This window comes from Xyrauchen texanus, chromosome 10 (assembly GCF_025860055.1).
Source record: "Xyrauchen texanus isolate HMW12.3.18 chromosome 10, RBS_HiC_50CHRs, whole genome shotgun sequence".
In the NCBI taxonomy this organism is placed as follows: Eukaryota; Metazoa; Chordata; class Actinopteri; order Cypriniformes; family Catostomidae; genus Xyrauchen; species Xyrauchen texanus.
Window position 1 is genome coordinate 45753764 of NC_068285.1, and position 27378 is coordinate 45781141.

At 37.4% G+C, this 27378-nt stretch overlaps 2 protein-coding genes across 2 annotated transcripts; both read right to left on the reverse strand.

The window, feature by feature from the left end:
* Positions 1 to 4257: 4257 nt before the first annotated feature.
* Positions 4258 to 13273, reverse strand: LOC127650262 (histone H3-like centromeric protein A). The gene is made up of 5 exons (XM_052135580.1): positions 13089 to 13273; positions 12677 to 12821; positions 9685 to 9800; positions 9391 to 9465; positions 4258 to 4990 (listed from the first exon to the last, which is right to left on the reverse strand). Exons 2-5 carry the CDS (start codon positions 12792 to 12794, stop codon positions 4862 to 4864), a joined length of 438 nt encoding a protein of 145 aa, XP_051991540.1. The 5' UTR covers positions 12795 to 12821; positions 13089 to 13273; the 3' UTR covers positions 4258 to 4861.
* A 2393-nt stretch (positions 13274 to 15666) lies between these two features.
* LOC127650261 (structural maintenance of chromosomes protein 5-like) lies at positions 15667 to 19068 on the reverse strand. Its single transcript, XM_052135579.1, has 4 exons — positions 18828 to 19068; positions 18684 to 18748; positions 18418 to 18562; positions 15667 to 16008 (listed from the first exon to the last, which is right to left on the reverse strand). The coding sequence occupies exons 2-4, from the start codon at positions 18704 to 18706 to the stop codon at positions 15736 to 15738; spliced, it is 441 nt and encodes a 146-aa protein (XP_051991539.1). The 5' UTR covers positions 18707 to 18748; positions 18828 to 19068; the 3' UTR covers positions 15667 to 15735.
* Positions 19069 to 27378: the final 8310 nt, after the last annotated feature.

Here is a 27378-nt window from a genome sequence, read left to right on the forward strand (position 1 = left end):
TAGCCAGAAGAGGACAAGTGAAAGTTCTCAGGTCAGACAATGGGACCAATTTTGTAGGTGCTGAGCGTGAGTTAAGGCAATCCATTGAAAAATGGAACAGCCAAAAGATTCAAGACCATCTCAGTCAGCAAGGAATTAAGTGGGTTTTCAATCCTCCCACTGGATCTCACCATGGCGGGGCATGGGAGAGATTGATACGCTCAATAAGAAAGATCCTTAATGCTACAATCAGAGAACAAGTTCTTGATGAGGAATGCCTTCAAACAGTTTTCTGTGAAGCAGAGGCTATAATCAACAGTCGTCCAATCACAGCAGCATCAACTGATGTAAATGATTTGGAAGCTTTGACTCCAAACCACTTGTTGTTACTCAAGTCAAAATCATCGTTGCCTCCAGGACTGTTTGACAAAGACGACCTGTATTCTCGACGCAGATGGAAACAGGTTCAGTACGTTTCTGATCTGTTCTGGAAACGTTGGTGTCGAGAATACTTGCCGCAGTTGCAACAGAGACAAAAGTGGAATAACATGACAAGAAACTTCTCTGTTGGAGATATTGTTCTGGTAGTTGATGACTCCGCCCCCAGGAATTCATGGGTATTAGCAAAGGTCATTGAAACCATTCCTGATAAGAAGGGTCTTATCCGACAAGTCCGCATTAAGACCAAAACTAACATTTTGGAAAGACCCATAACAAAACTTTGCCTGTTGCAGGAGGCAGAATGTAAATAGTGAAGGCAATACATCTATAAGAACCCAAATTTGCCTTACTTTAAGAATTCACTAAGGATATTAAAGTAATACGGCTCCTTCTGTTTAAATTTAAGTAATTGTTTCAAAGAGTTTGAGAACTGAATTTGGGGTTTTCATAAGCTGTAAGCCATAATCATCAAAATTATATCAAATAAAGGCTTGAAATATCTTACTTTGCTTGTAATGAGTCTATATAATATATTAGTTTCACCTTTTAAGTTGAATTACTGAAATGAATGAACTTTTGCACGATATTCTAATTTTTCAAGTTTCACCTGTTTATAGGGCAAATGTGCACCTAAACAGATGGGGCTCAAACACTGTTGGCAATCTATAGCGTTAAATGTTGGACAAAACAGTGCACGCCCATAAACACAGCGTGCAAGTTAATTACAACAGTGTGAGCACTGTAGGAGCCTAATTTTGCTTTTGTTCAGTGACAATTATTGCATATTATGTGTTGCATTTCAATATTTGTGTTTTGATTGTAACTTTCTTTCTTTGTGTGTACTAATTAGATAAATATTCTCTATATTTACATTGAAATATGTTATATGTAAAAATTGTGCACTGGCCCTTTAAGAATTGCGACTGTAAGTGATTATGCGTCCTTTATAGGAAATCGAGTGGAGTCGCACAGTTTTCTTTACCGCATCCGTGATATTTAGGATTTAAGATTATATTTTGTTTCCTTTCTTTTCTTTGTTTGATTTACTAACGAGTCTGGATTAAAGGAAGAATTTACATGAAGAAAACGGTGCATGTGAATTGTTTTTTATTGGACAGGGAGCGAGTTGACTGAAATTCTTGCGATGCGCACTCACAAGCACCATGACACAGCTCGCACGTAAAATGTAAACCTGCAGAACTTGCAAATCTCAAACTCAAGCACAAAAAAATATGATTGTGCACACAAATAAACAAGTCGAGAGCAGAAATAACATAACCACGAGTCATGACAGGTCCCACACACATGCACAGATCTGAACACACGCGCAAGTTGGGGCAGGGCCTGATCTTTTCTGTAAACAAATGCTATTGGCTGCTGACCAAACCCTGTATTGATTGGCTGCATCTCTTTGAATCTCTAGTGATTGGCTGTTGTTGGACCAGGACAGACAGAAAGTGGGAAGATTGGGAATTGGATGATGGCAGACAGTAAAGAGGCTCCTTAATTTATTGTAATTGTAAGATTAGTTTATATTTATATATATGAGAGGCAAGATGACACTAGCTGCTTTGAATAAAATGAGAGCGCATCCATCCGAGGTGTGATAAGAGACGTGAAATAAGGGCCGGATGAGCGGTCATTATAATATATACTATATATACTGACGACGATCATTATCGGTCATATAATGTTGCGCCTGACAAATCAGAATCAAACATTTCAGAGAGCCGTGTAATAAGAATTTGAATGTACACTTGATTTCCTAACCTGGCCATATTCTGCTGCACCTGCTGTGCTTTCCCAGCCCCAAGGGCCCTAGGGCCTGACTGGCTTCCTCTCTGAGCCTGCATTTTATTTTTATAATGAATTCATGTAGAGGCTGTTGAGTAGTGGATGGCCCAAGCAGTACCACACTAACAAGCTGGGAACTATCTGACATTTAGCTATCTACACTTACCATTTTGTGAAACACTAACGTTCCCTTCAACATTAACGTTAGATGGACCTGCAGCCAATCAATACAGGGTTTGGTCAGCAGCCAATAGCATTTGTTAACAGAAAAAGCTCGGGCCCCGCCCCTGAGTGTCAAAACCGTCTTGCGTAAAGATTTCAGCTGCGCGTGTGTGCAGAAAATACCTCGAGCTTGTGTTCAGATCTGCGCGTGTGTGTGGGACCTGTCATGACTCGTGGTTATGTTATTTCTGCTCGCGAGTTGTTAATGTGGGTTGATATTGTCAAAGATACAGACTTTAGCAGATCTAATTATTCTTCCTCAGATTCATAAACAATAACTAATTTTTTTTATTTTCAAAGTAAAGTTAATGAAATCCTATTTGTTAGTTGAGGGTGTGAGGTCATGTTTGTTCTTCTGCCAGAAATATATGGCCAGAACTTGAAAATATGAATGATATACCTCTTTTTAGGTAATTAAATATTATTTTAATGTAAATAAACACATTAACAGTGTAATTTTTCATGTTAACATGTTAGTTACAATAAAAGTGTTAAAAAATAAATATCATCATTTTTAGTGGTAATAAACATTATGCCACAATTGCTTTACTAACCTAACCTAATCCATACTTTTGTTTTAATTGTTTTACTTTTTTCCTTAGTCAGCCACTTATATTTGTTACAACTATACATTATGCATTTTTATGATTTAAAATTCTATTTGAAAAATAGAAAATGGCCCAATTCCCAGATACCTATATATTGTACAGTCTATAAAAAGTAAAGTCTGCATAACCTAAGCCTATACTGTTTATTAGATTATTTTAAAAGTCTTTATATTGTTTATTTTATAATTCAGTATGATTTACTTACACATATACTATCAGTATAATAACAGCTTTTACAGAATAGTTCACTCAAAAACTTCCACTGTATGGAAAGATTTGCTATAAAAGTGAATGGTGACTGAGGCTGTCATTGTGCCAAACAACTCCTTTTGTTTTCCACAGAAGAAATTATACGTATTTGTACATATAATTATATTTGGGTGAACTATCCTATTGAGTTACAAGGACGGTTTGCCTCGTTGCATATACTGCTGGAGTTTTTCCACAAAGACAATAAATATAGGCTTCAGGTTAATAAGCTTGCTTCTGTGAACACAGATTATTTTACTTTCATGCAAGGAAATAAAACATAGAAAAAACTATTCATTACCATAGTTAAATGTTTAGTTTTTTGTAAATGGGAAAACAATAAAAAACTGACAGAAAAGTGACAATATGTTGTATTTGTTGGGGTATAGATTACTGAAATATTTAATAGTTTTAATAGCTTTCCTATTTCAAAGACAAGAAATCTAAATTATACACAAAGTCGTTCCTCTAATTCTGTAATTGTAACTAAATGGATATTACAAATAAATAAATAAAATGAAAATCCAGAATAACTATGAAGAACTCTGGGTAAATGTAGAGATTTTCTGCCATCTAGAGGACAGAATGTGCTTATATCTTCTTAGAAAAGTGAATGTTAGTGAACGTGTAATCATATACAGACATGCAGGGATCTTCCTTTTACAGTAAGTTGCAATATCAGTTTTGCTAAACTCCCAAGTAAATGAGTCTAAATCTTTGCTGCAATAGCTGATCATCTCTGTACATTGTAGCAATGAAATCTCTATCATTCAGCTTTTCTAACCACTATTCCCATGTGATATCATAGCTCAGTAGCAAACAGAACCACTGCTTGTGCAGAGAAAGATGCAAAGAACTAAATCCCAGTTATTATATCAGTGTCATGGACTAAATTATTTTTTGCCTTATATCCTGAATAAATAACTGAAACAGAAATAAAAGAACACTTGACTGGGCACAAGAGTAAACATCATGCTTTAATAAGCTGATTAAGTTTGTTACAGTATTTAGCGAGGGAACTAATGTAGTGTCCACTTTAAGCAAACATCTGCTTTTAATAAGTTGTTGATGTGACGGTCCTTAGGATTAATACAATATTAATTTGCAAGTGCTACAGTTTAGCAAGATGTCAGCTATCAATGTTCTTGAACTTTCACAATTAATCTGCCCATTTTCTAAAAGAAAACGTTTCACTGAAAGCCATTTTCCAGATCACAAATGCAAGAAGCTGAAATGTTGTTCGACAATCTTCTATTATCATTGTGATGCAATGAAAGAAGCGGTCACTTTGTGACGTGGACTGTAAACAACTGCCAACACAAACAGCAGGACTACAAAACATCCGTTTATTATCAACAAATATCATCAGAAAAAGAACAAAATCTTTGTAACTTTACAACACAGAATAAAATGTTTTATATTACAATACTAAAAGTCCAACAATTTTTGCTTTCTCCGTTTTAAAGTTTGACTTTGAGTCCTGAAGTAAAAGATTAAAGTCCAGGAAATACAGAAAGTGTCCTTCCACTTTCTTCAAATTCAAAAAAATGTGAGGAAATCATCCACCTTCACATGTTTTCGACACCTCGGATTCGCCGGGCGAGCTGTATATCGCGTGGAAACAGTGTGACCCTCTTAGCGTGAATGGCACAGAGATTGGCATCGGAGAACAGACGCACCATGAACGCCTCTGCGGCCTGAAGCACAGGAAACAAGAATTCAACACATTCATTTTCAAACTAGACATTTCAAAATTGTGACTAAACATGAACTAAAACTGCCGTTTCTGGTGTGAAATGTGGATTCAAGGCAATGCTAATAAAGAACTACTAAAACCAACATCTAAAAAACGACAAAGAAATATAATGTAATGGTTAGAAAGACAACAATTACTGCAATTATCTTTCAAATCTATACAGTTCAAAACACACATGTATATATATATATATATATATATATATATATATATATATATATATATATATATATAAACATATATATTCCTTCATATTCACAGCCTGACCAATGATCCTTCAACAATGGATTTTTTGTATCCAGAAAATGCAACTTTAATGATTCACAGGTGGATGCCAATGGTACGGTGTCCTCATTAGCGCAATGTCTTTTATCAGTGTAAACTGTCAGCTTACACAGCACAGGGGTTGAATACTTATGCAAGCAAGATATTTCATGAAAATATCTTGCTTGCATAAGATATTTATGCAAGCAAGATACCAACAAAAAACAATATTCAGGAGTCTGAATACTTTTGCAAACCACTGTGTGTGTGTGTGTGTGTGTGTGTGTGTGTGTGTGTGTACATATACATACATATATATACACACACACATACACTAGCGGCCAAAAGTTTGGAATAATATACAGATTTTGCTCTTATGGAAACAAATTGGTTCTTTTATTCTCCAAAGTGGCATTCAACTGATCACAATGTATATTCAGGACAATAATAACATGAACAATTACTAATACATTTTGAAAAAAATTCAGAACTTCTTAAACTACTTCAAAGAGTTCTCATCAAAATATCCTCCATGTGCAGCAATGACAGCTTTGCAGATCCATGACATTGTAGCGGTCAGTTTGTCCAAATACTCGAGTGACATTTCACCCCACACTTCCTGTAGCACTTGCCATAGATGTGTCTTGTCGGGCACTTCTCACACACCTTACAATCTAGCTGATCCCACAAAACCTCAATGGGGGTTAAGATCCATAACACACTTTTCCAATTATCTGTTGTCCAATGTCTGTTTCTTTGTCCACTGTAATCTTTTCTTTTTGTTTTTCTGTTTCAAAAGTGGCTTTTTCTTTGCAATTCTTCCCATAAGGCCTGCACTAGAGTCTTCTCTTTACTGTTGAAAACTGAAACTGAATCATGAAACTGGTGTTGAGCGGGTAGAATTCAATGAAGCTGTCAGCTGAGGACATGTGAGGCGTCGATCTCTCAAACTAGAGACTCTGATGTACTTATCCTCTTGTTTAGTTGTACATCTGGCCTTCCACATCTCTTTCTGTCCTTGTTAGAGTCAGTTGTGCTTTGTCTTTGAAGAATGTAGTGTACACCTTTGCATGAAATCTTCAGTTTTTTGGTAATTTCAAGCATTGTACAGCCTTCATTCCTCAAAACAATGATTGACTGATGAGTTTCTAGAGAAAGCTGTTTATTTTTTGCCATTTTTGACCTAATATTGACCTTAAGACACACAGTCTATTGCAACTCAAAAACAAACACAAAGACAATGTTAAGCTTCATTTAACGAACCAAATAGCTTAAGTCCATGCACTTAATTCGCATCTTTGTTTCCACATCTGTCTTTGTCGCACACCACTGCTCTCCCGTGATTTAAACTGAACTCTGAATCGATTCTGATTCTTTTGAGTATTTATCGCGATGCATCACTGAAACAATTTTTTCCAACAGCTCTAATGATGACAGTAGCTGTTTATAATATAGACTCTACATTATAAATATACTGACACAATTCAGTATTGATATATATTCATTCACAACTTTTGATATATCGATGCACTATTGTTTTCTAATAATAGATTGAATATATTTTCTCTATCACCATGTTACGTTACACGTTACATGTCTTTTTGCATGATCTTGAACAAAGTCTAGCATTCATTTCATGTGTTATTGTAGTTAACCTTGCTGAATAATACAGACTAACATTGACATTAACCTGACTTTTATTATAAAGAGAAGATTGTTGAAATTATTTTAAAGTTATGAAGCAAGGTAGCTTGCAATTCATCAGCAGGCAAGATCAAGTTAGCTAAAATTACACAGACCAATCCTTATGTCACTATATTTCACATGCTTTGTAGTTATGTAAGCTTACCTGTCCAATAAGAAGAACCCCAATTCAGCACCAGTTTTGATCCCCAAAACCGAACTAGTGTTACTTTTGTCAGCAATTTTTAAATTTAGTCTTAATCCTTTTTAGTTTTGTCATATTTAGTCAACTGTATACAATAAAAAAAATTTTTTAGTCAAGTTTTATGCAGAGTTTACACTACCCGATTTTAAACCCGATTTTCGCTCGCCAACAAAAGCCTGAAATCGTGGGCAAATCGGAGCTCGCTCCCGTGAGCGAAGAATGCAATGTATGAATTATCAAAGACGCGATTTTAGAGAAGCGTGTCGCTGATGTCAGCGAGATATCTAGAATGTTAAATATTTGGACCTGTCTGCGATTCCAAACCATGCCATGTGAATATGTTTTGACTGAATACAACAGAGAGCAGGAAAAAGGGCACAGGAAGTTTCAGTGGGAGGAGTCCTGATGTACCTGCAACAGAACATCAACTAGCATGTCTGCAGTATCAAGAGTCTCATTGGACCGAAGAAATGGAGGAAAAGTTAGTGGAACATTGGCAGGAGCACCAGTGAATATTTGATGTTTCCTCTGAAATGTACCACAACCAGGTGGAGAAAGAGAAGAGTTGGAGAGAAACTGACAATTCTCTTGGACATTCAGGTAAACTAAAAGGTAAATTTTTCAGTAGGAGGTACTTTTTCATATTATAACCAATAAAATATATGATTAAAAAATACACATCATATTCTGAAATGCACAACATATGATGACGCATTTGTTTTCGTATCTCGCATCACTTCTCGTGTGCACTCTGTAATTTGGAGTCCAGGCAGAGTCTTCGGGGATTCGTCAATAGTGAAATGTTTTGTAACGTGTTCACCCGTCGCCGATTCATCGTGTAATTTGAAAACGCTGCGACTTCCACGACAAGACAGACAGTTGTGTAATATGAACGGCACCACAATACAATGTCTTTGAAAGTCATGTAGTGTGTAGGAGGCATTAGTTGACTAAAAGTCTGGGTATTTTAGTCTTATGTTAGTCAAAAGAAAATCAAATGTATATTAGTCTAGTTTTAGTAATTCACAATCATTTTAGTCTTTTCTGATCCATTAGAATACTTTTGATTAGCATTTTGGTCAATCTAGTCTAACCAAAATCGATATTTCACATTTAAGTCTTTATTTCACTCATCTCACATATAGATAAAATGATACCATTACCTGGATATACCCATGTTGAAAGATCAAGAATGCAAACTTTACTAAAAGTGCCTGGTCTAATATTAGCAGCGTTGCATGCATAGCCTAAATGCTAGGCAATCTACCGTCTCAGTTTAATCCTACATTTGTTCGCTATAAAGCACAGCCTGCACAATGTAGGCTTAACACCACAGCTAACTGGTTGGCTAATGTAATAGACTTGAAAATGTCTTCGTCGTTGTCATATTCATTGCAAAAACATGAGGTTAACTTACCTAAATTCCCTGGTGTTTAGCCTTGATATGCCACTTCAAGTTTGTAATGTTTTTCCAGATATCTATAACCACATTGCTTGCCGTCCGATATAATTAGGCACTCTGTTTTTTTCTGTGTCACTGTATTTGAAATGGGACCAAATATCTAAGCGCCTCTTTCTCCCTAGCATATTGCATGCATCATCAGAGTTCGCATTCTTTTTGGCTTACTCAGAGTTTGTGTAAGAGTCGGTGTTGTGCTGGGAGCCGGATGTTTGCCGGATTCCATTTCTAAGACAACGTGACCTAGTGTTGCAGTTTGTTGTTACTGTTGAATAGTGGCAAAGAAGCGATTACCGAGGCTAGGTTCTTGGGAGAGCGCATTAACGTCACATGCTATAAACGACCCGCTCCCTTCGCATGAAAATCAGTCTACAGGCTTTAGTTACAGCTCAATTACACTTACTAGTGCTTGATGCATGTGCGGAGTGCGATTTGGACCCCATTGACTTGCATTGTATGGACATAACCACATCATACATCTATGGAAATATATTTAATTTGGTTTCGTGGAAGAATGAAAGTCATATGAGTTTGAGACGACATAAGGGTGAGTAAATAATGAGAGAATGATCATTTTTGCATCAACTATTCCTTTAAGAAAATTCATGAAGGGATATGCTCAGATGCGGTCCAAGATCATACAACTTGACATTGATTAGTCAGCCTCCAGGAACAGAACTATTCATTTTACAATACAACATAAAAGGCAAAAAGGTTAATTGTCACTTACTTCCTGTAAAGCCATCAGAGCATATCCCTGCCACATCAGGTGGTCTCGACTGAACATCTGGCAGACCTCTCGCACCTGTCAGCATCAATGAATACAAGACAAATGTTTGCATCGCTCTCACACAAAGCCTATATAGAGATATTCAAGATGATAAACATCAATTGACTTTTTCCACACATAAGCAGTGATGACTGCTGCTTATTCATGACTTCAATGAGATATTCTTGTCAAAGGCTTGTCATGGGGTCAAGAGTGAATGTTGAAGGATGCTCAGAATCACAATGTGAACCATACCAGTCGTGAAAATGGGCCCTTGCGCAGCAACAGATCGGTGGACTTCTGATATTTGCGTATCTCCATGAGAGCTCGTGTTCCAGGACGAAACTTGTGCTTCTTGCGTGGTGATGCCTCTAGAAAAGACAGCACACATAAAGCTAGTTATTAAGATGATGCTGTGACTTACAGTTCAGTTATTACAGATTCCGTTCCCTTGGAGAATCCCACCAGATACATAAGTATCCTAAAATGGAGTTGAGTTTGATGGGTCTTTAGAGGATTTGTTGATGTATTTTACAGAGGTGTGTTGATTTAATGGGAACATTTGCCATGGCTGGTGTAAATACTATGGTCACATGACCAGCACCAATTTATTCCAGTTTGCCCCTTTGAAAGACAAAAAGGAAGCATAGAATAATGAGATGGACTGTTATATTGACCAAACATCAGTATATAAAAAGCAATAATCTTTACCATCGGATGATTTTTTTTAAAACGGTGGGAAAACATGTGAGACAGTGATCTGTGTGAAAGAAAATATCTATTGTGTGGAATTACTTTGAATTGGGTAACAATGAGAGCAGAGTTGTGATTTGTAAGCTTTGACTGCTAGAATTTCATGAGGTGGAAATACTGACAAAACTCATTTAAATTACTCCCTTTAAAGCTTGATACAACAAGGAATATGAAGAGTTTGTTAAAGCTACACTACAAACCCTAATGTTGTAATTATTAGAAAAATCAAATAGTCTTAATTAAAAATGATTTGAAATGACAAGTTTTGAGCTCATTTTTCAAATATTGAAGTTCCTTGAATTTGTTTTTCTTAAAAACCCACACACTTAAGACTTTAGGTGTTAATAACTCAAACTACTAAGAACAAAATGTAGGTGATGGGGACTACCCGTAAAGCCATGCGCTTAAATTATTTAACTGTTTTCTTGGTCAAAGGGAACATATCGGAGCATTTAAATAATTGTTATTAAAAATTCACTGAGATTTTAGCTCTTTTGTAGTATTTAAGTCTTTCTAGCAAGTCAGTCCACTGTTGGCCATCTTTGGAATGCTCTCAGGAGGCTATTTCCAGTCATGCCAGTGCAGCTCCTATATACTTGAATTGGGGAACGACAAAGTCTCAAATGGTTGGTCAAGATTACAATCAAAGAACATATTTAAAATCAGCAATAAAAGTTTATAAATTGTGCTTTTTCTATCTACCTCAGATTACGCTAAAACACACAAATTACACGGCTTGTATAGCTAAAGCACATGTGTGTTAGCAAGTTGATTGATAGTGGGTGTCTGTATCTTAAAGGCGATTGGCTCTTTTAAATGTAAGGCGGGACTTCCTTTCTACATCCGTTGGGTGCACAGAGCTTCATGGTTGGCATTCCAATTCCTCCCATTCATTTATAAAGAAATGTCCATCTATGCCTCATAGTCTCTGGTATTATTTATGTTGTTTTGTGTGATGTCACCATTAGGGTGATCTGTGTTCCATTTGGTCAAGTTTGATCCTGTTCACATTACAGCAGTTCTCCTTGTGCATGTGTAACTGAATTGCAGGTATATCTGCATTTCTGTGGAGAATTAAGTTTGTATTGACCTAGAATAATTTCTAATCTTCTTTAAGATGTGTTATTCTATAATCTAAATGTGAGTCAATTCAAGTAAAATTAAGTAGAAACAACAATATTTAAATAGTACTGTATATCTTGATCTAGTTACCTTAATTAAAATAGTTAAAAAAGATATTGCCATTGAGAAAGAGATCTTTATGGATTTACAAACCTGAGATGTTCTGCATGATCGTGCGATTGATTAATTAAACAGAAAAGACTGATTTTCACTTCAAGCTAATTGGCAAGTGCTTTTTGCATTATTATAGCAACATCACGAGTTTTCTAAGTGTAAATTAGGCTGCTTGACCATTCGATGTTGGATCAAGTTTTGAATAAATAACTGTGTACCCTGATGAAAAAAATGTATTGCAAGCCAAATTTAAATCGCAAATATTATTAGAGCATTTTCTTGGTATTAGACCTCCTTGGTTCAGGGCTTCGTACATGTTTTTAAAATGTCAACTGGTATTATTAGTTGACTGCCACGTAATTTATGATGGGCATACGGTGTCTTATTCATTGTGAAACTGTGTTTCCTTAATGGCATGAATCACGCTGAAGGCCTAGACTTAAAATGCACGGGCCGCGACTGCTGCATTATTATTGAATTAATCTTAATAAAAAGTTTTTTTTTCCCTTTAATTCAGTGAATGTCATTTAGAGGTTTTTCTAAAATAGGATTTGATCCTTTTTATTGTTAGTAAGCACGTACAACATTAATACAACATTTTAAGTCAGGGCACAAGCAGAATAATCAGATAAGAGCTAATGATTAATCGTTGCAGTAATCGCTGAATAGTCGAATAATCGTTAGATTAGTAAATTATCAAATAATCGTTAGTCGCAGTCCTACTCTGTTGTACAAAAAGTCTTGTTTATTTTAATGGGTTATTCAAGAACTCAAATTAGGGGTTTCAAACTTTTGACCAATGAATCTCCATGACATTTCTGTGCATTTGTAAGAACTGTATACATCATTTAGAATCAGACTGATTTGTGAACAGCTTTGACTAATTAATTGAAAAGAACTGACTCAAAGAAAAATTGGACATCACTATGGGTATCGAGGATCTTTTACTCTACATAAGACCATGATCAGGCTCATGAAATATTATAGATCACAGAAAAACTAGAAAACTGTAGATTCAGAACAGAAATGTCCATGACTTTTCTCAATTTTAAAATCCCCTAATTGTTCCAGGTTTCCATGTAAAACACACACACACACACACACGATTAAATGGGTTCAGTGTTGATCAAGAGCACAATGGTGACAGATCATGAATCAAAACTGAATCCAAAATTACAGACCAGACCTGACGTTCACCACTACGCCAGTGGTGCTGCATGAATCGCCCTTCTCACAGCAGCAGACAGGCCGAACTCACCCGAGGGTCCGCTGGTGCGTCGGCGCCGGGATGTTGAGGGCGGCGGCGGGGGTGCAGGAGGAGATCTGCGCTGGGGTGTCGAAGGCTTCCGCCTGCGTGCGGATTTATTCTGCCGCATGTCCAGACAGTATCAGGTTGACTGCACCTACAATGCAACACATCAAATGCAATTGTCGGTCGACTGTGACTGCAGTAATGCAACCACTGTATAACGCACGCAAACACCAGTGCAAAACGACGACCTCAGATTAACTGACGGAAACTTCATGGAAACACAGAGTTAAGACTATAAACTATCCATAACGATCTATACACAACAACTGCGCGACACCAATCACTTTCAGTCTGTCTGAGCGCAATATTCTGTAAATATCAAGCACTCAAACAACACAAAAACAACTTTTCTATTTACCGTGCTGAGTCCTGTAGTTTTTAAAATCCCCCGTAAACACGATTTCAAACAATGCTGCACAGCAGCGCACGCAGTTGACTGGCCAATGAGGGAGCCGGTGTACACGTGACGTCACAATGGCCGTTCGCCAGATATTTGATGTAGATGAAGTTTTTGGGATGGATTGTCACTACTCGATCCGTACCGGAAACACGATTGGTACTGCGCATGTGCGAAAATGCGTCTACTTCCTGTCTGAAGTATGTCGAAACAATTTACGGCAATTGTAGACAGTAGTTATTTGAGAAAATTGTTATGTATATTTTGATAAGTCACTTGTGATTTGTATCCTTATTTTGGCAATAAAGATGACTTTATTAAGCTTTAAAAAAAAAAAAAAAAAAAAAAAGACAGTAGTTATTTGACACTACCCGATCAGTACCGGAGATAGCTTAACTAGTGATTCTCTTGATATAAAGACAATAATTGTATTGTTCCTATTGATGCATATTTCTTATTTCTCCCCTACGAGTGTTTTGTATGTTTTTTTCTTGTTAATAATAATAAAAAAATTTAAATACACTTTTTTCTAAAATATATTTCAAGGTTAAAATGTGGCACAAATTAAATTGATAAAAAAATATATATATATATATATATATATATATATATATATATATATATATATATATATATATATTTGTATTGCTTAATGTGAACATTCAGTTCACAGTGTGGTACAACAAAGTTAATACACTACAATAAATATAAATATAAAGAATAACAGCAATATAAGAATAGTTAAGGAAACTACTTTACCAAACTCAAAACAGAAACAAAACTAAAAAGTAACTAAAATAATAAACTAGAAAGAAAAAGAAAGTGGGAATTACTTAAATTAAAAGAAAATTACACATTAATTAAATTAAAATGTTTGTAGGCTGTGCAAATTGTACATGTTCTGAGTGCTTTTTTGTTAAGTGAAGTATTATCTCTTGTAAGAATGCCAAAAAAATAGGTTTACAATTAAAAATATTTACCTTTATGAATATAAAATCTACATAGTCAAATAATTACATTTATTATAAAGCAGGCATTTGGATCTGCTTCAACAAATTCAAAAATAACAGTTTTAGGATTCTTTGAAAAACTTAGATTTTTAGATAAACAAACTAACATCTTCCCAAAGTTGCAAAGAATAAATGCATGACCAAAACAAATGAAGAGAGGTTTCAGTGTCATTCTGACAAAAAGAGCAATTAGTGTCAAAATCAGATCTAAAATGTTTCTTTAAGAAATTTTTGACAGGGTAAATATTATGAATGAATTAAAAAGATATTTGTTTTACTTTGCTTTTTTGCATAGACCATATATTTTTCCAATTTAAATGATCAAAGAGTCCATTCCAATATGAGATTATAGGAGGGGCAGAGACAATGTTCTCAAGGACTAGAGCTCTTATTTTATGATTCCTTCCTTTTTTTTCAGTGAAACATATCACACCAATAGGTGTGCTTACAGGTTCAGGAGAGGGTAATGAACCCATAAGAGTGTGTATTATTTTTGAAAATCATGTGTAAGCCAGATGGAATAGCATCCATAACTGTTATATTCTGAAATAAATTCAGTATACCTAAAAAGCAAACCTTCATTATTAAAGAGCTGTCTTACATGACATATTCCATTACTGAACCCGTAATTATAGAACTAAGATTTATTCTTAAATAGAATGTTCCTGTTGTTCCATATGTAACACAGATGAGGAGAAAAGTTTAGTGCCAAAAGTCCATGCCAAAAGAACTTGTTGGTGAAAGTTAGATAGATTGACAGGGACTTATTGAATACCATAATCAAATAAAAAAAAACAAATTGCACCACCAAGTTGTGAGAAGGCAAGCTGAGGGAAAATATTCCAAATAGAGGTGGGGTTAAGGAATCAATTAAGCCAGTTTTTTTTAATTGTGTTATTTATTGAGCTGAAATCAATGAAGTTTAAGCCACCCTTTTTGTGAGAATTTAGTATCACTGACTTTTTCAAATAATGGTATTTGTTTTTCCATAATAATTTAATTAATATCCCATTGATTACTTTACACGTGGGCTTATCAATGTACAATGCCTGAGTGGCATTAATTAGGCGAGACAGACCCTCTGATTTAACAAGCAAAGATTGTTAAATCTTGTTAAATCAAAGATAGGTCTCTCTGCAGCCCTGCAATTAAGCCGCTTCATTGTTTATGTAACAATTGTGTTCAAATTAGCAGTGCATATAGTTATATTTGGTTATTTGTATACCCAAATATGTAACAGCTTTTAACTGAAATACCACAAATTGTATCGTACTGTTTTTAATCAGAATTAATTCACATGTATTGAGATTAAGAGGTAAAAGCCTCAGGCTTTAGAAAAGACATGAACATAGGGTGCATAGGGCTGCTGTTAAACTGAATAGTTTACATTTGTTAGAACCCATTTGGGAAATACAGATGTGTTTATAAGTGTGTGTGCATTTCTTTACATTTAATATTTTATTTTCTAAAGATATGTTCTACTTATTTCAGCATACTTTAACAAATGTCTGCATTTAAGAAACACACAGGATAAAGTTATTTATTCATTCAATTTATTTAATACATTAATTAATAGCTTCCATCCCTCACTGACTCACTCACTGGAACATGGCATTGACCTTCAAGCCTTGTTCATCAACACAGTATGACAAAAATACTTCCATGTACTCTTGACACTGAAATATAAACAAAAATTCATCCTTTGTATTGGAGAATTCACCCCCGAGGACCTTCCTGAGGGCATTTTGTTGTTCATCCCTGTTCATTTGCAGAAATGCAGGCTCTCTCACATCCCCATGGAATAAGTCTCTGTGATTGTGAACCCAGTGCCAAGCTGCATGAAGGTCTTTTACAATGGCCGGCTGTTGCACCTGGTGAAATAAAGGATATATACAGTGAGGAAAATAAGTATTTGAACACCCTGCAATTTTGCAAGTTCTCCCACTTGGAAATCATGGAGGGGTCTGAAATTGTCATCGTAGGTACATGTCCACTGTGAGAGACATAATCTAAAAAAAAAAAATCCAGAAATCACAATGTATGATTTTTTAACTATTTATTTGTATGATACAGCTGCAAATAAGTATTTGAACACTTGTCTATCAGCTAGAATTCTGACCCTCAAAGACCTGTTAGTCTGCCTTTAAAATGTCCACCTCCACTCCATTTATTATCCTAAATTAGATGCACCTGTTTGAGGTCGTTAGTTGCATAAAGACACCTGTCCACCCCATACAATCAGTAAGAATCCAACTACTAACATGGCCAAGACCAAAGAGCTGTCCAAAGACACTATAGACAAAATTGTACACCTCCACAAGGCTGGAAAGTGCTACGGGGAAATTGCCAAGCAGCTTGGTGAAAAAAGGTCCACTGTTGGAGCAATAATTAGAAAATGGAAGAAGCTAAACATGACTGTCAATCTCCCTCGGACTGGGGCTCCATGCAAGATCTCACCTCGTGGTGTCTCAATGATCCTAAGAAAGGTGAGAAATCAGCCCAGAACTACACGGGAGGAGCTGGTCAATGACCTGAAAAGAGCTGGGACCACCGTTTCCAAGGTTACTGTTGGTAATACACTAAGACGTCATGGTTTGAAATCATGCATGGCACGGAAGGTTCCCCTGCTTAAACCAGCACATGTCAAGGCCCGTCTTAAGTTTGCCAATGACCATTTGGATGATCCATAGGAGTCATGGGAGAAAGTCATGTGGTCAGATGAGACCAAAATAGAACTTTTTGGTCATAATTCCACAAACCATGTTTGGAGGAAGAAGAATGATGAGTACCATCCCAAGAACACCATCCCTACTGTGAAGCATGGGGGTGGTAGCATCATGCTTTGGGGGTGTTTTTCTGCACATGGGACAGGGCTGACTGCACTGTATTAAGGAGAGGATGACCGGGGCCATGTATTGCGAGATTTTGGGGAACAACCTCCTTCCCTCAGTTAGAGCATTGAAGATGGGTCGAGGCTGGGTCTTCCAACATGACAATGACCCGAAGCACACAGCCAGGATAACCAAGGAGTGGCTCTGTAAGAAGCATATCAAGGTTCTGGCGTGGCCTAGCCAGTCTCCAGACCTAAACCCAATAGAGAATCTTTGGAGGGAGCTCAAACTCCGTGTTTCTCAGCGACAGCCCAGAAACCTGACTGATCTAAAGAAGATCTGTGTGGAGGAGTGGGCCAAAATCCCTCCTGCAGTGTGTGCAAACCTGGTGAAAAACTACAGGAAACGTTTGACCTCTGTAATTGCAAACAAAGGCTACTGTACCAAATATTAACATTGATTTTCTCAGGTGTTCAAATACTTATTTGCAGCTGTATCATACAAATAAATAGTTAAAAAATCATACATTGTGATTTCTGGATTTTTTTTTTGATTATGTCTCTCAGTGGACATGCACCTACGATGACAATTTCAGACCCCTCCATGATTTCTAAGTGGGAGAACTTGCAAAATAGCAGGGTGTTCAAATACTTATTTTCCTCACTGTATATATATATATATAAAAATGGCACGTAAACTAATTAAACTATATATTGAGCAAGCATGCATGCAACTGCCATGGTTGTTATCCTTGAACAACAGGTGTATTCCTTTAAAATCCTTTAAAAACAGCATGTATTTCTGTTAATCAGCAGTATTCTGACATATATCCTTGATGTATTTCCTAGATATCCCTTATATGATATGTTCCTGGCATGCTGTTTTGCCTTGATGAGTTAAATAGCTTTGGAGCTTGTATTTTCTTTCATTAATCAAATGGTAATGTGAAGGAACAAACAAGGCCGCCTCATTGTAAGGGTTTGCTGAAATGGAGGTGAAAAGTAAAAGGTATGGTGAGGACAAGGCTGGTTTGTCTCTTACACAAATGTTTCTAAGTTGATGTGTTCTTACCATGAACTATGACATAATGTCCAAAATATGTGGAGTTACCAGCTGATGTATGTTTTTTAAAAAATAGATAGGTGTGGAATTTTCCACCAATATTTAATTAATGAAGGAGATAAAACATATTGGTGGCGAGGGAAAGAGACAAGGGCAATAATCCCATTGGTCAGAGATAGTGGGTAAAAGATAACAAAAGGTATATAACTGAGAACTTAGGAGGATAAAGTCAGGACAGACAGCTGGCTGGACTCATGTTTGTTGGTGTTCAATAAACTACAACTTTGGCATCTGGAACTCAAGACTCGAGAGTTTTCTTACAACTTAGAGAGATTCATCGCGATTTTCCACGACACTGCTTGATATATGAACAATAAAATCATTTACCTTATCAGCGTTCTCTTCAACCACAACTCTTCTGCTGGGCAACAGGTTTGTGGTGGTGAATTTGGACACCCTAAAGACAGGCTCAAGGGTTCCCTGAAGGAGTTGGGATGCTTCTTCTGTCCAGTATGCAAATCTCTGTCCATAACTTTGGAAAATATGTAAATGTATATGCACTGTATTTGTAAAACAACTTTCTAGTATCACTTTGCCAACAGTGACTTAATACAGCCAAGATACTGAAATTTTATCTGTAGAGTCTGTCATACCCTTCTAGGCAAAACCTCTCCATCAGCTGAATACACCACCACTGGCGAATCAATGGCACCTCCTCCTAAAAACACAAAAACACAAATAAAAATTGGACATATACCAGTAGATTGATGGCATACTTGTGTGAAAATCCAGCTTACCTCTGTGAATGTTAATGGACATGATGTACAGGTGCTGAGAGCATACTGTGAAATACAAACAACACTGTAAGACTTTGATTTTATTATTTACATTTATGCATTTGGCAGACACTTTTATCCAAAGCGACTTACAGAGCCCTAATTACAGGGACAATCCCCCTAGACAACCTGGAGTTACAGGTGAAACTCGAAAAATTAGAATATCGTGCAAAAGTTCATTAATTTCAGTAATTCAACTTAAAAGGTGAAACTAATATATTATATAGACTCATTACAAGCAAAGTAAGATATTTCAAGCCTTTATTTGATATAATTTTGATGATTATGGCTTACAGCTTATGAAAACCCCAAATTCAGAATCTCAGAAAATTAGAATATTGTGAAAAGGTTCAGTATTGTAGGCTCAAAGTGTCACACTCTAATCAGCTAAACACCTGCAAAGGGTTCCTGAGCCTTTAAATGGTCTCTCAGTCTGGTTCAGTTGAATTCACAATCATGGGGAAGACTGCTGACCTGACAGTTGTGCAGAAAACCATCATTGACACCCTCCACATGGAGGGAACGCCTCAAAAGGTAATTGCAAAAGAAGTTGGATGTTCTCAAAGTGCTGTATCAAAGCACATTAATAGAAAGTTAAGTGGAAGGGAAAAGTGTGGAAGAAAAAGGTGCACAAGCAGCAGGGATGACCGTAGCCTGGAGAGGATTGTCAGGAAAAGGCCATTCAAATGTGTGGGGAGCTTCACAAGGAGTGGACTGAGGCTGGAGTTACTGCATCAAGAGCCACCACACACAGACGGGTCCTGGACATGGGCTTCAAATGTCAAACGTCTTACCTGGGCTAAAGAAAAAAGAACTGGTCTGTTGCTCAGTGGTCCAAAGTCCTCTTTTCTGATGAGAGCAAATTTTGCATCTCATTTGGAAACCAAGGTCCCAGAGTCTGGAGGAAGAATGGAGAGGCACACAATCCAAGATGCTTGAAGTCCAGTGTGAAGTTTCCACAGTCTGTGTTGGTTTGGGGAGCCATGTCATCGGCTGGTGTTGGTCCACTGTGCTTTATTAAGTCCAGAGTCAACGCAGCCGCTCTACCGGTACATTTTAGAGCACTTCATGCTTCCTTCAGCAGACAAGCTTTATGGAGATGCTGACTTCATTTTCCAGCAGGACTTGGCACCTGCCCACACTGCCAAAAGTACCAAAACCTGGTTCAATGACCATGGTATTACTGTGCTTGATTGGCCAGCAAACTCGCCTGACCTGAACCCCATAGAGAATCTATGGGGCATTGCCAAGAGAAAGATGAGAGACATGAGACCAAACAATGCAGAAGAGCTGAAGGCCGCTATTGAAGCATCTTGGTCTTCCATAACACCTCAGCAGTGCCACAGGCTGATAGCATCCATGCCACGCCGCATTGAGGCAGTAATTAATGCAAAAGGGGCCCAAACCAAGTACTGAGTACATATGCATGATTATACTTTTCAGAGGGCCGACATTTCTGTATTTAAAATCCTTTTTTTTTATTGATTTCATGTAATATTCTAATTTTCTGAGATTCTGAATTTGGGGTTTTCATAAGCTGTAAGCCATAATCATAAAAATTATATCAAATAAAGGCTTGAAATATCTTACTTTGCTTGTAATGAGTCTATATAATATATTAGTTTCACCTTTTAAGTTGAATTACTGAAATTAATGAACTTTTGCACGATATTCTAATTTTTCGAGTTTCACCTGTAAGTGCCTTACTCAAGGACACAATGGTGGTGGCTGTGGGGCTCAAACCAGCTGATTCCTAATTCCTTCTGATTACCAGCTTACCAGTTATGTGCTTAGACCACTACACCACCACCACTCCATGATCTAACAGCTTTGACAAATTAAACATTCTTACCATCAGCATGTAGACACCACAGGAATTCCCTGAACACTGTTGAGGAAAAAACTGGAAAAGTGCATCCAGTTAGTTTAAAAAACTGATAGCTTGTTTAAACATGTATACATACACAGTGATTAAAGTGAAAAAAATTCTTCTGACTGAACATTTTTTTCAGGCCAAGTCATATTCCTTAAACTTTATTTAAATAGTCGAGACCAATAGCGTTTTAAGGGGAGATGTTTTAAAACGCTTTAATATTGCCAGTTTGCGTATTTTAAAAGCTATTTTAATCTAAGAAAAAATTTTAGTTAGCTTGACAAATAATCAACCATCTACATAACTTTTTCAGAACATGTTTTTATTTATAAGACCAAACAATGTTTTGCAAAACTCTTAATTAACAGAAAAAAAAAGAAAGTAACAGCACCACCATTAAAGTGCTATTTTTTGCAAACGTCTCTACATTGGTTTTCACTTTTTCTGCCTTTTGGCTGTGAAACCATATTCCTGAAGCTTGGCTACACCTGACACCCGTTTCAGTGTTTGACTAGCTACATGTGCAGGAGTTTCTCCCGGAGAGGTGGAGGCTGTAGCAGCAGTTTTGGCTTTAACTCCAGGGATGGAGGAGGTGGAGGCTGTAGCAGCAGTGCATTTAACTCCAGGGGTGGAGGAGGTGGAGGCTGTAGCAGCAGTTTTGGCTTTAACTCCAGGGATGGAGGAGGTGGAGGCTGTAGCAGCAGTTTTGCCTTTAACTCCAGGGATGGAGGAGGTGGAGGCTGTAGCAGCAGTTTTGCCTTTAACTCCAGGGATGGAGGAGGTGGAGGCTTTAGCAGCAGTTTTACCTTTAACTCCAGGGATGGAGGAGGTGGAGGCTGTAGCAGCAGTTTTGGCTTTAACTCCAGGGATGGAGGAGGTGGAGGCTGTAGCAGCAGTGCATTTAACTCCAGGGGTGGAGGAGGTGGAGGCTGTAGCAGCAGTTTTGGCTTTAACTCCAGGGATGGAGGAGGTGGAGGCTGTAGCAGCAGTTTTGCCTTTAACTCCAGGGATGGAGGAGGTGGAGGCTGTAGCAGCAGTTTTGCCTTTAACTCCAGGGATGGAGGAGGTGGAGGCTTTAGCAGCAGTTTTGCCTTTAACTCCAGGGATGGAGGAGGTGGAGGCTTTAGCAGCAGTTTTGCCTTTAACTCCAGGGATGGAGGAGGTGGAGGCTTTAGCAGCAATGCCTTTAACTCCAGGGATGGAGGAGGTGGAGGCTATAGCAGCAGTTTTGCCTTTAACTCCAGGGATGGAGGAGGTGGAGGCTGTAGCACAAGCAGAAGAGGTGGAACATTTCTTTACTTTTTAACCCTAACTGCTGAGAGGACCTTTACAGCTTCCCTCAGTTTCATTTCCTTTTGCTTTTCAAGGTTTTCCTTCTTTTTCTTCAATTGATTTTGGTATGTCCCATAAGAAGACAGGCACAATCTCCTCAATGCAGGGGTAATTTGCATGTTGGAGGCTGTTTTGCCAATTACCTTCATGTGGGACTTGATAATGGCTAAGCCGTCATAAGTCTCAATGTTCAGCCTAACCCTGTCTTTCTCAATTATGTCATCCATGATGTTAAACGATCCTTCTACAAGAGGGCAAGTGAACAATGACAGAAGAGCCTTTACCAACTTCCCTAAGATGGGGAATCTCAGTCCTCCTCCTGGCATCTTCATGGCAAAGATCTTACTCCACCAGTCAACATCGATTCGTGCAATGTTCTCCTCAAAACATTTGGCCAGTGCTCCTAGATCTGCATCAATCTGATAGGCTCGCACCTCTTCATCCAGTTGACCCAACTCCTCAGACTTCACAGCATTTGGCAAGGCCTTGGCCAAGGTGTTGAATGCACCTTGGACTGATTCGTGGAGAATCAATGATGGTGTCAGCACAGATAAAGAGGTGATGATGTTGTTGTTGAGGGGAAGATTTTTCAGGAGGAATGTTGCTGCCTTTATGTAGCCTTCTCTGAGAGAGCTGTAGACCTTCTGCACCCAGGGCTTCTTTTCCACTCTAGCCTTGTTTAAGGCAAAGAAGCTGAACCTCCCCACAGACAACCTTTTGTCAGTGTACTGCAGGTCTCTCTTGTGAACATTCAGCTTCAACAAGCCATTTGCACTCAAGGGGATAGTTTCAGGCTTCATAAATTTGGAGAGAAGTTCCCTAACCAGTAGCAGCATTTCAGCATGCAGCACATGGATCATGGGCTTTTCATGCTGCAATTTCTTAAGGAGCACTTGGAAAGTTGGAAGTACACCTGAAAAGCACAATAGAACCTGATTAGAAATGTGTCTGAATATTTTATCCATTTATTCATCATCATCATATTCATAGTAATGTAACATACTCTTCCTGGAATATTACAACCCTTTATATATATATTATTATCTTTATTGTTTTTTATTTGTTATCTTTATTATTTTACTTTGTTTTGAAATTTGTTGTTTAAATAAAGTTTAGTAGTTGCAGTAGTATTAACCTAAGTGATCGGATTAACAGTGATCTAAAAACTGCAACTTAGATTCCATTCCAGGATTCCAGGAAAAATAAGAATATAATAAATATACCAATAAAGGGATTTCAATACTTAAGAAAACTCTTTACTTTTCTTAACATTTAAAGTGAATAAAAAGTGAACATACCTCGGTATAAATCAATCATGGTTGTGAGCTTGTCAAACTCTGAAAAAAGCATACAGATGCGCGTCTTCAGATTTTTGTTGACATCACTTCCGATCTTAGCAGATTGTGCCATTTGCTGTTGCAGAAAAATGATCCTGGCCTTCTCATCAGATGTAACTGCATGCTTATCAAGAAGCTGGTTTAGGCGTCATCTGCATCACAAAAAAAAAACAGGAGAGAAAACAGACATTGCTATTTCTAATAGCCAATACTTCATTTGTCATCATATAATTTTTGTGTTTAGAGGTCAAAGCACTTTCCATCCCTCATATGAAGGTTATTTAATAATTTGATTGCATCTGTAATAAAGCTGAGCTACTGTATATCTATAACTTGATATAACCTGGTTCACATTGAGCAATCTCCACCACTCGGTTTAGATTTATGTTAAAAAAAATTCTACTAAATTTCTGCATCTTTAAATATTATTTAAAATATGTTTTACATATACATATATATATATATATATATATATACATATATACATATATATATATATATATATATATATATATATATATATGCCCTCTGGAAAGTATAATCATGCATATGTATACAGTTATATACTAAATATATTAGTTTCACCTTTTAATTTGAATTCCTAAAATACACAAACTTTTCTACTGATATTCAATTGTTTGTTAGATTATTGCCCCAAAGAAAGAAAAAAATCCATTGCTTTTTTCTTTAACACTGAAGGGCTAATGAGATCTTGAAAACTGGGCCTCCTAGCACAGAAATTAAATAATAAAAACAAGACAATGTTATTGCCATGTACCTGTGTTTGTGTTGATCATGAGGAGACAGGATGCTGTAGAAGTGCACAATCAATGGATCCATAAGCTCCCGTATTCTGTTGCACACATCTAGCATTTGCAGGAACCTGCTGCTGATGGGACGTATTAGGCTCTTATTCAGCCAAATGAAGTAAGGACTGAAACTCAGAAAAACTTCTTTCTGTTTGGGTGATTTTTCAATGTCATAGTATACATCAGAGCAAAATTGTTCCACAAATCCCTGGAAAGGATTTAAAAGGGCCTTGGCTGCATTTGAGATCATATGGACAGTGTCTCCGCTGATGTCCAGGAGTGATGGATTTTCTCTCCTGACTAGTGTCTCTACTCCAGACTTTTTCCCTCTCATTACATTGCAGTTATCCAACAGTATACCAACAACCTGATTCCAGTTCAGGCTATATGACTGGAGAATATCTGTCAGTTTGTGTGTGAGTGTTAAGGCATCTGCAATATTCATTTTCCTTGAGGCCAGATACTGGGTTGCCACTTTACCCATATCCTCATCAAAGTATCGAACAAGAACATTCAGAATCCTGTCCATGTTTCCATCTGTTGACTCATCTACATTTAAAGAAAACATCTTCGTTTTCAGCTTAGTTGCTAATTCGTTTTTCCAATGAACAGCAATGCCATGTGTGCACAAGTAGGAGGCGTGTGCATTAGATACAGTCAATCTTGAAAGTGCACTCTTGTCTTTGACAACTGATTGCATTAAATTAACTAGCGGTTGTGAGACTGTGAACGACAGGTCATGCTCCGCTATGAAAGAACATATGCGCACTTTTAGATCGCACACACGGTCGGCCATAGATGCATGATCCGTTGTGGTACTTGTCGAACCAGGCAGGGAGCTTGTGTACTGTAGAGCACGAACAGCAGCATTATGACTAGATTCTGATTGATGACGTGCCAGCACTTTTTTGCCATTATTGCCATATTGAAGTCTCCTGTGACATACCGTGCAAAGACACGTACCTGGCTGTTTTATTTTTTTAGCCCACGAACTAAAAGGCTTGACATTCTCCCCCATTTCGCTAAGCCAAGCCCATCTCCATTTATTTTTAACACTTCTATCGATCTCTGAAACATCGGAGCCTTCCTGCACTATAAGTGTATCCATGGTAACTGAAATATATTTGTACCTCAGCGCTCAGCTGTAGCCTGACATGCACTTCTCCAAAACTGCGATTAATTGAGTGAACACGGAGTGAGCGGGAATTGAAAACCCGGAGTGGACCTTGAGCGAAGTGATTACAGAATGCTTAGAGTGGAGAGAGGAACGTGCTGTCGCTCCACTCCAGGCTTTGATCACATCCCTCTCAGCAAGGTGAATACACCACGTCTTTCCTTAATTTAAGACCTATTCAAACTAAGATTTAGACATTTATTACACTATTTGAGAAATGAAAGCCTATTTACAGCCTTAAAATTATGAAAGGGGAATTTAAGACATTAAGGACTGACGGGAACCCTGCAATTGACGGAAATCCGTCATAGACTCGATGCAATTAACGGAAATCCGTCGTAGCGACGAAGAACTTTAATCCCTGTATCATACATACTTAAATTAGCTTTACACAATTCCATCATTTAAAACATACCTCAAGGTCTCTTCCTGTTTTTTCAGTCCAGGATCCTGGGTCAATGAAGGTTGCAATGTGTCTGGCATTCCAAAGAAAACACAAAATAAACGTGTAATTAAATGATCAGTTCTGTAGCCTAAGAACGAGGCTCTTATACGATCTTGAAGCCTCAGAACAAGGCTCCTATATGATCTTGAAGCCTGAGAACAAGGCTCTTATACAATCTTGAAGCCTGAGAACAAGGCTCTTCTACAATCTTGAAGCCTGAGAACGAGGCTCTTCTACAATCTTGAAGCCTGAGAACGAGGCTCTTCTACAATCTTGAAGCCTCAGAACAAGGCTCCTATACGATCTTGAAGCCTGAGAACGAGGCTCTTATATGATCTTGAAGCCTGAGAACGAGGCTCCTTTTGGAAATGTAACCAAACAACATGCCTGGAACAAGGCCAGTAAATGAATTATCTTTAGTCTCAACCTAAATATGGTTCTGAAAGTCTCATCTCCAAAACCATCAGGGCGAAGAGAATCAAGAAAAAGTATCTCCCTCTTAACTACCAACATAACCTGCAAAGGGTATTTTGTTAATATCCACGAAAATAGAACTCCTTAACCCTAACTGTTAAATTTTAAAATATTATAGCTAGAAAGATTATAAAAAGAAACTCAACACAGAGCAGATAGTGATCAGCTTCATCCGGCTGCCTGCTCCAAGCTGGAAATAGTATGACATCCTTGGACCTCACATTTTCCTAATAGTATTGGGACAAAATAATATGCATACACAAAAAACGTATACTTCTGTGCCTGCTTCCAATAGAGTTCTTTCTCGGTTGAGGAGTATATGATAGCAAAAAACAAATAAAACAAAAACTTACAGGCAAACAATGCACTGGGTCCACATTTTTGTCTTTCCAGGTGGCAACAACATAGAGGTCCACAATGTGAAATGTTTTTCCCTTATGGAAAGAACATTATAAGTTATTAAACATGTATGCAGCAAAATAAATACTTTTAAAAGATGATATAATAGTATGAAGTACATGTCTTCGCGCAACTTCTTCCACAATCTTGAGGCAAGCATTTCCGATCTGAAATTAATTACAGAACGATTACATCCCTGCGTAAAGCTACCATATGTAAAATGATGCATTATCCGGGAATTATTTTTTATGCAGTAAACTAAGACAGTAAATATACGCACATTAGATTCCATGCACTGGCTTAAACCCAGGCTCCAGAAGACTTCTCGTGTGAGGCAGAATTTGCCTTCCTTTACGATCAGTTCTCCTGATGCCCGATGTTGGTCCAACACATACTTTAACTAAAAATAAATAAAGTTTGACATGATTAAGTAACGGTTATCATTTAAATATGCAAAGGGTCACTAAATAGACAGAATGTTTACCAGTTCATCTTGAATAGGGCCCAAGTCCTTCTCCCACTTTGCACCTAAACAAGCATATGGATGCTCTATCTGCCATTTCAATGTCGAGTAACAGTGATCCTGGAGAAACATCCTCTCAGTTGGTCCATCTGATGATACACAAATACGTGACAATTAGTAACAACAGGAATTACAGGCAAACATCC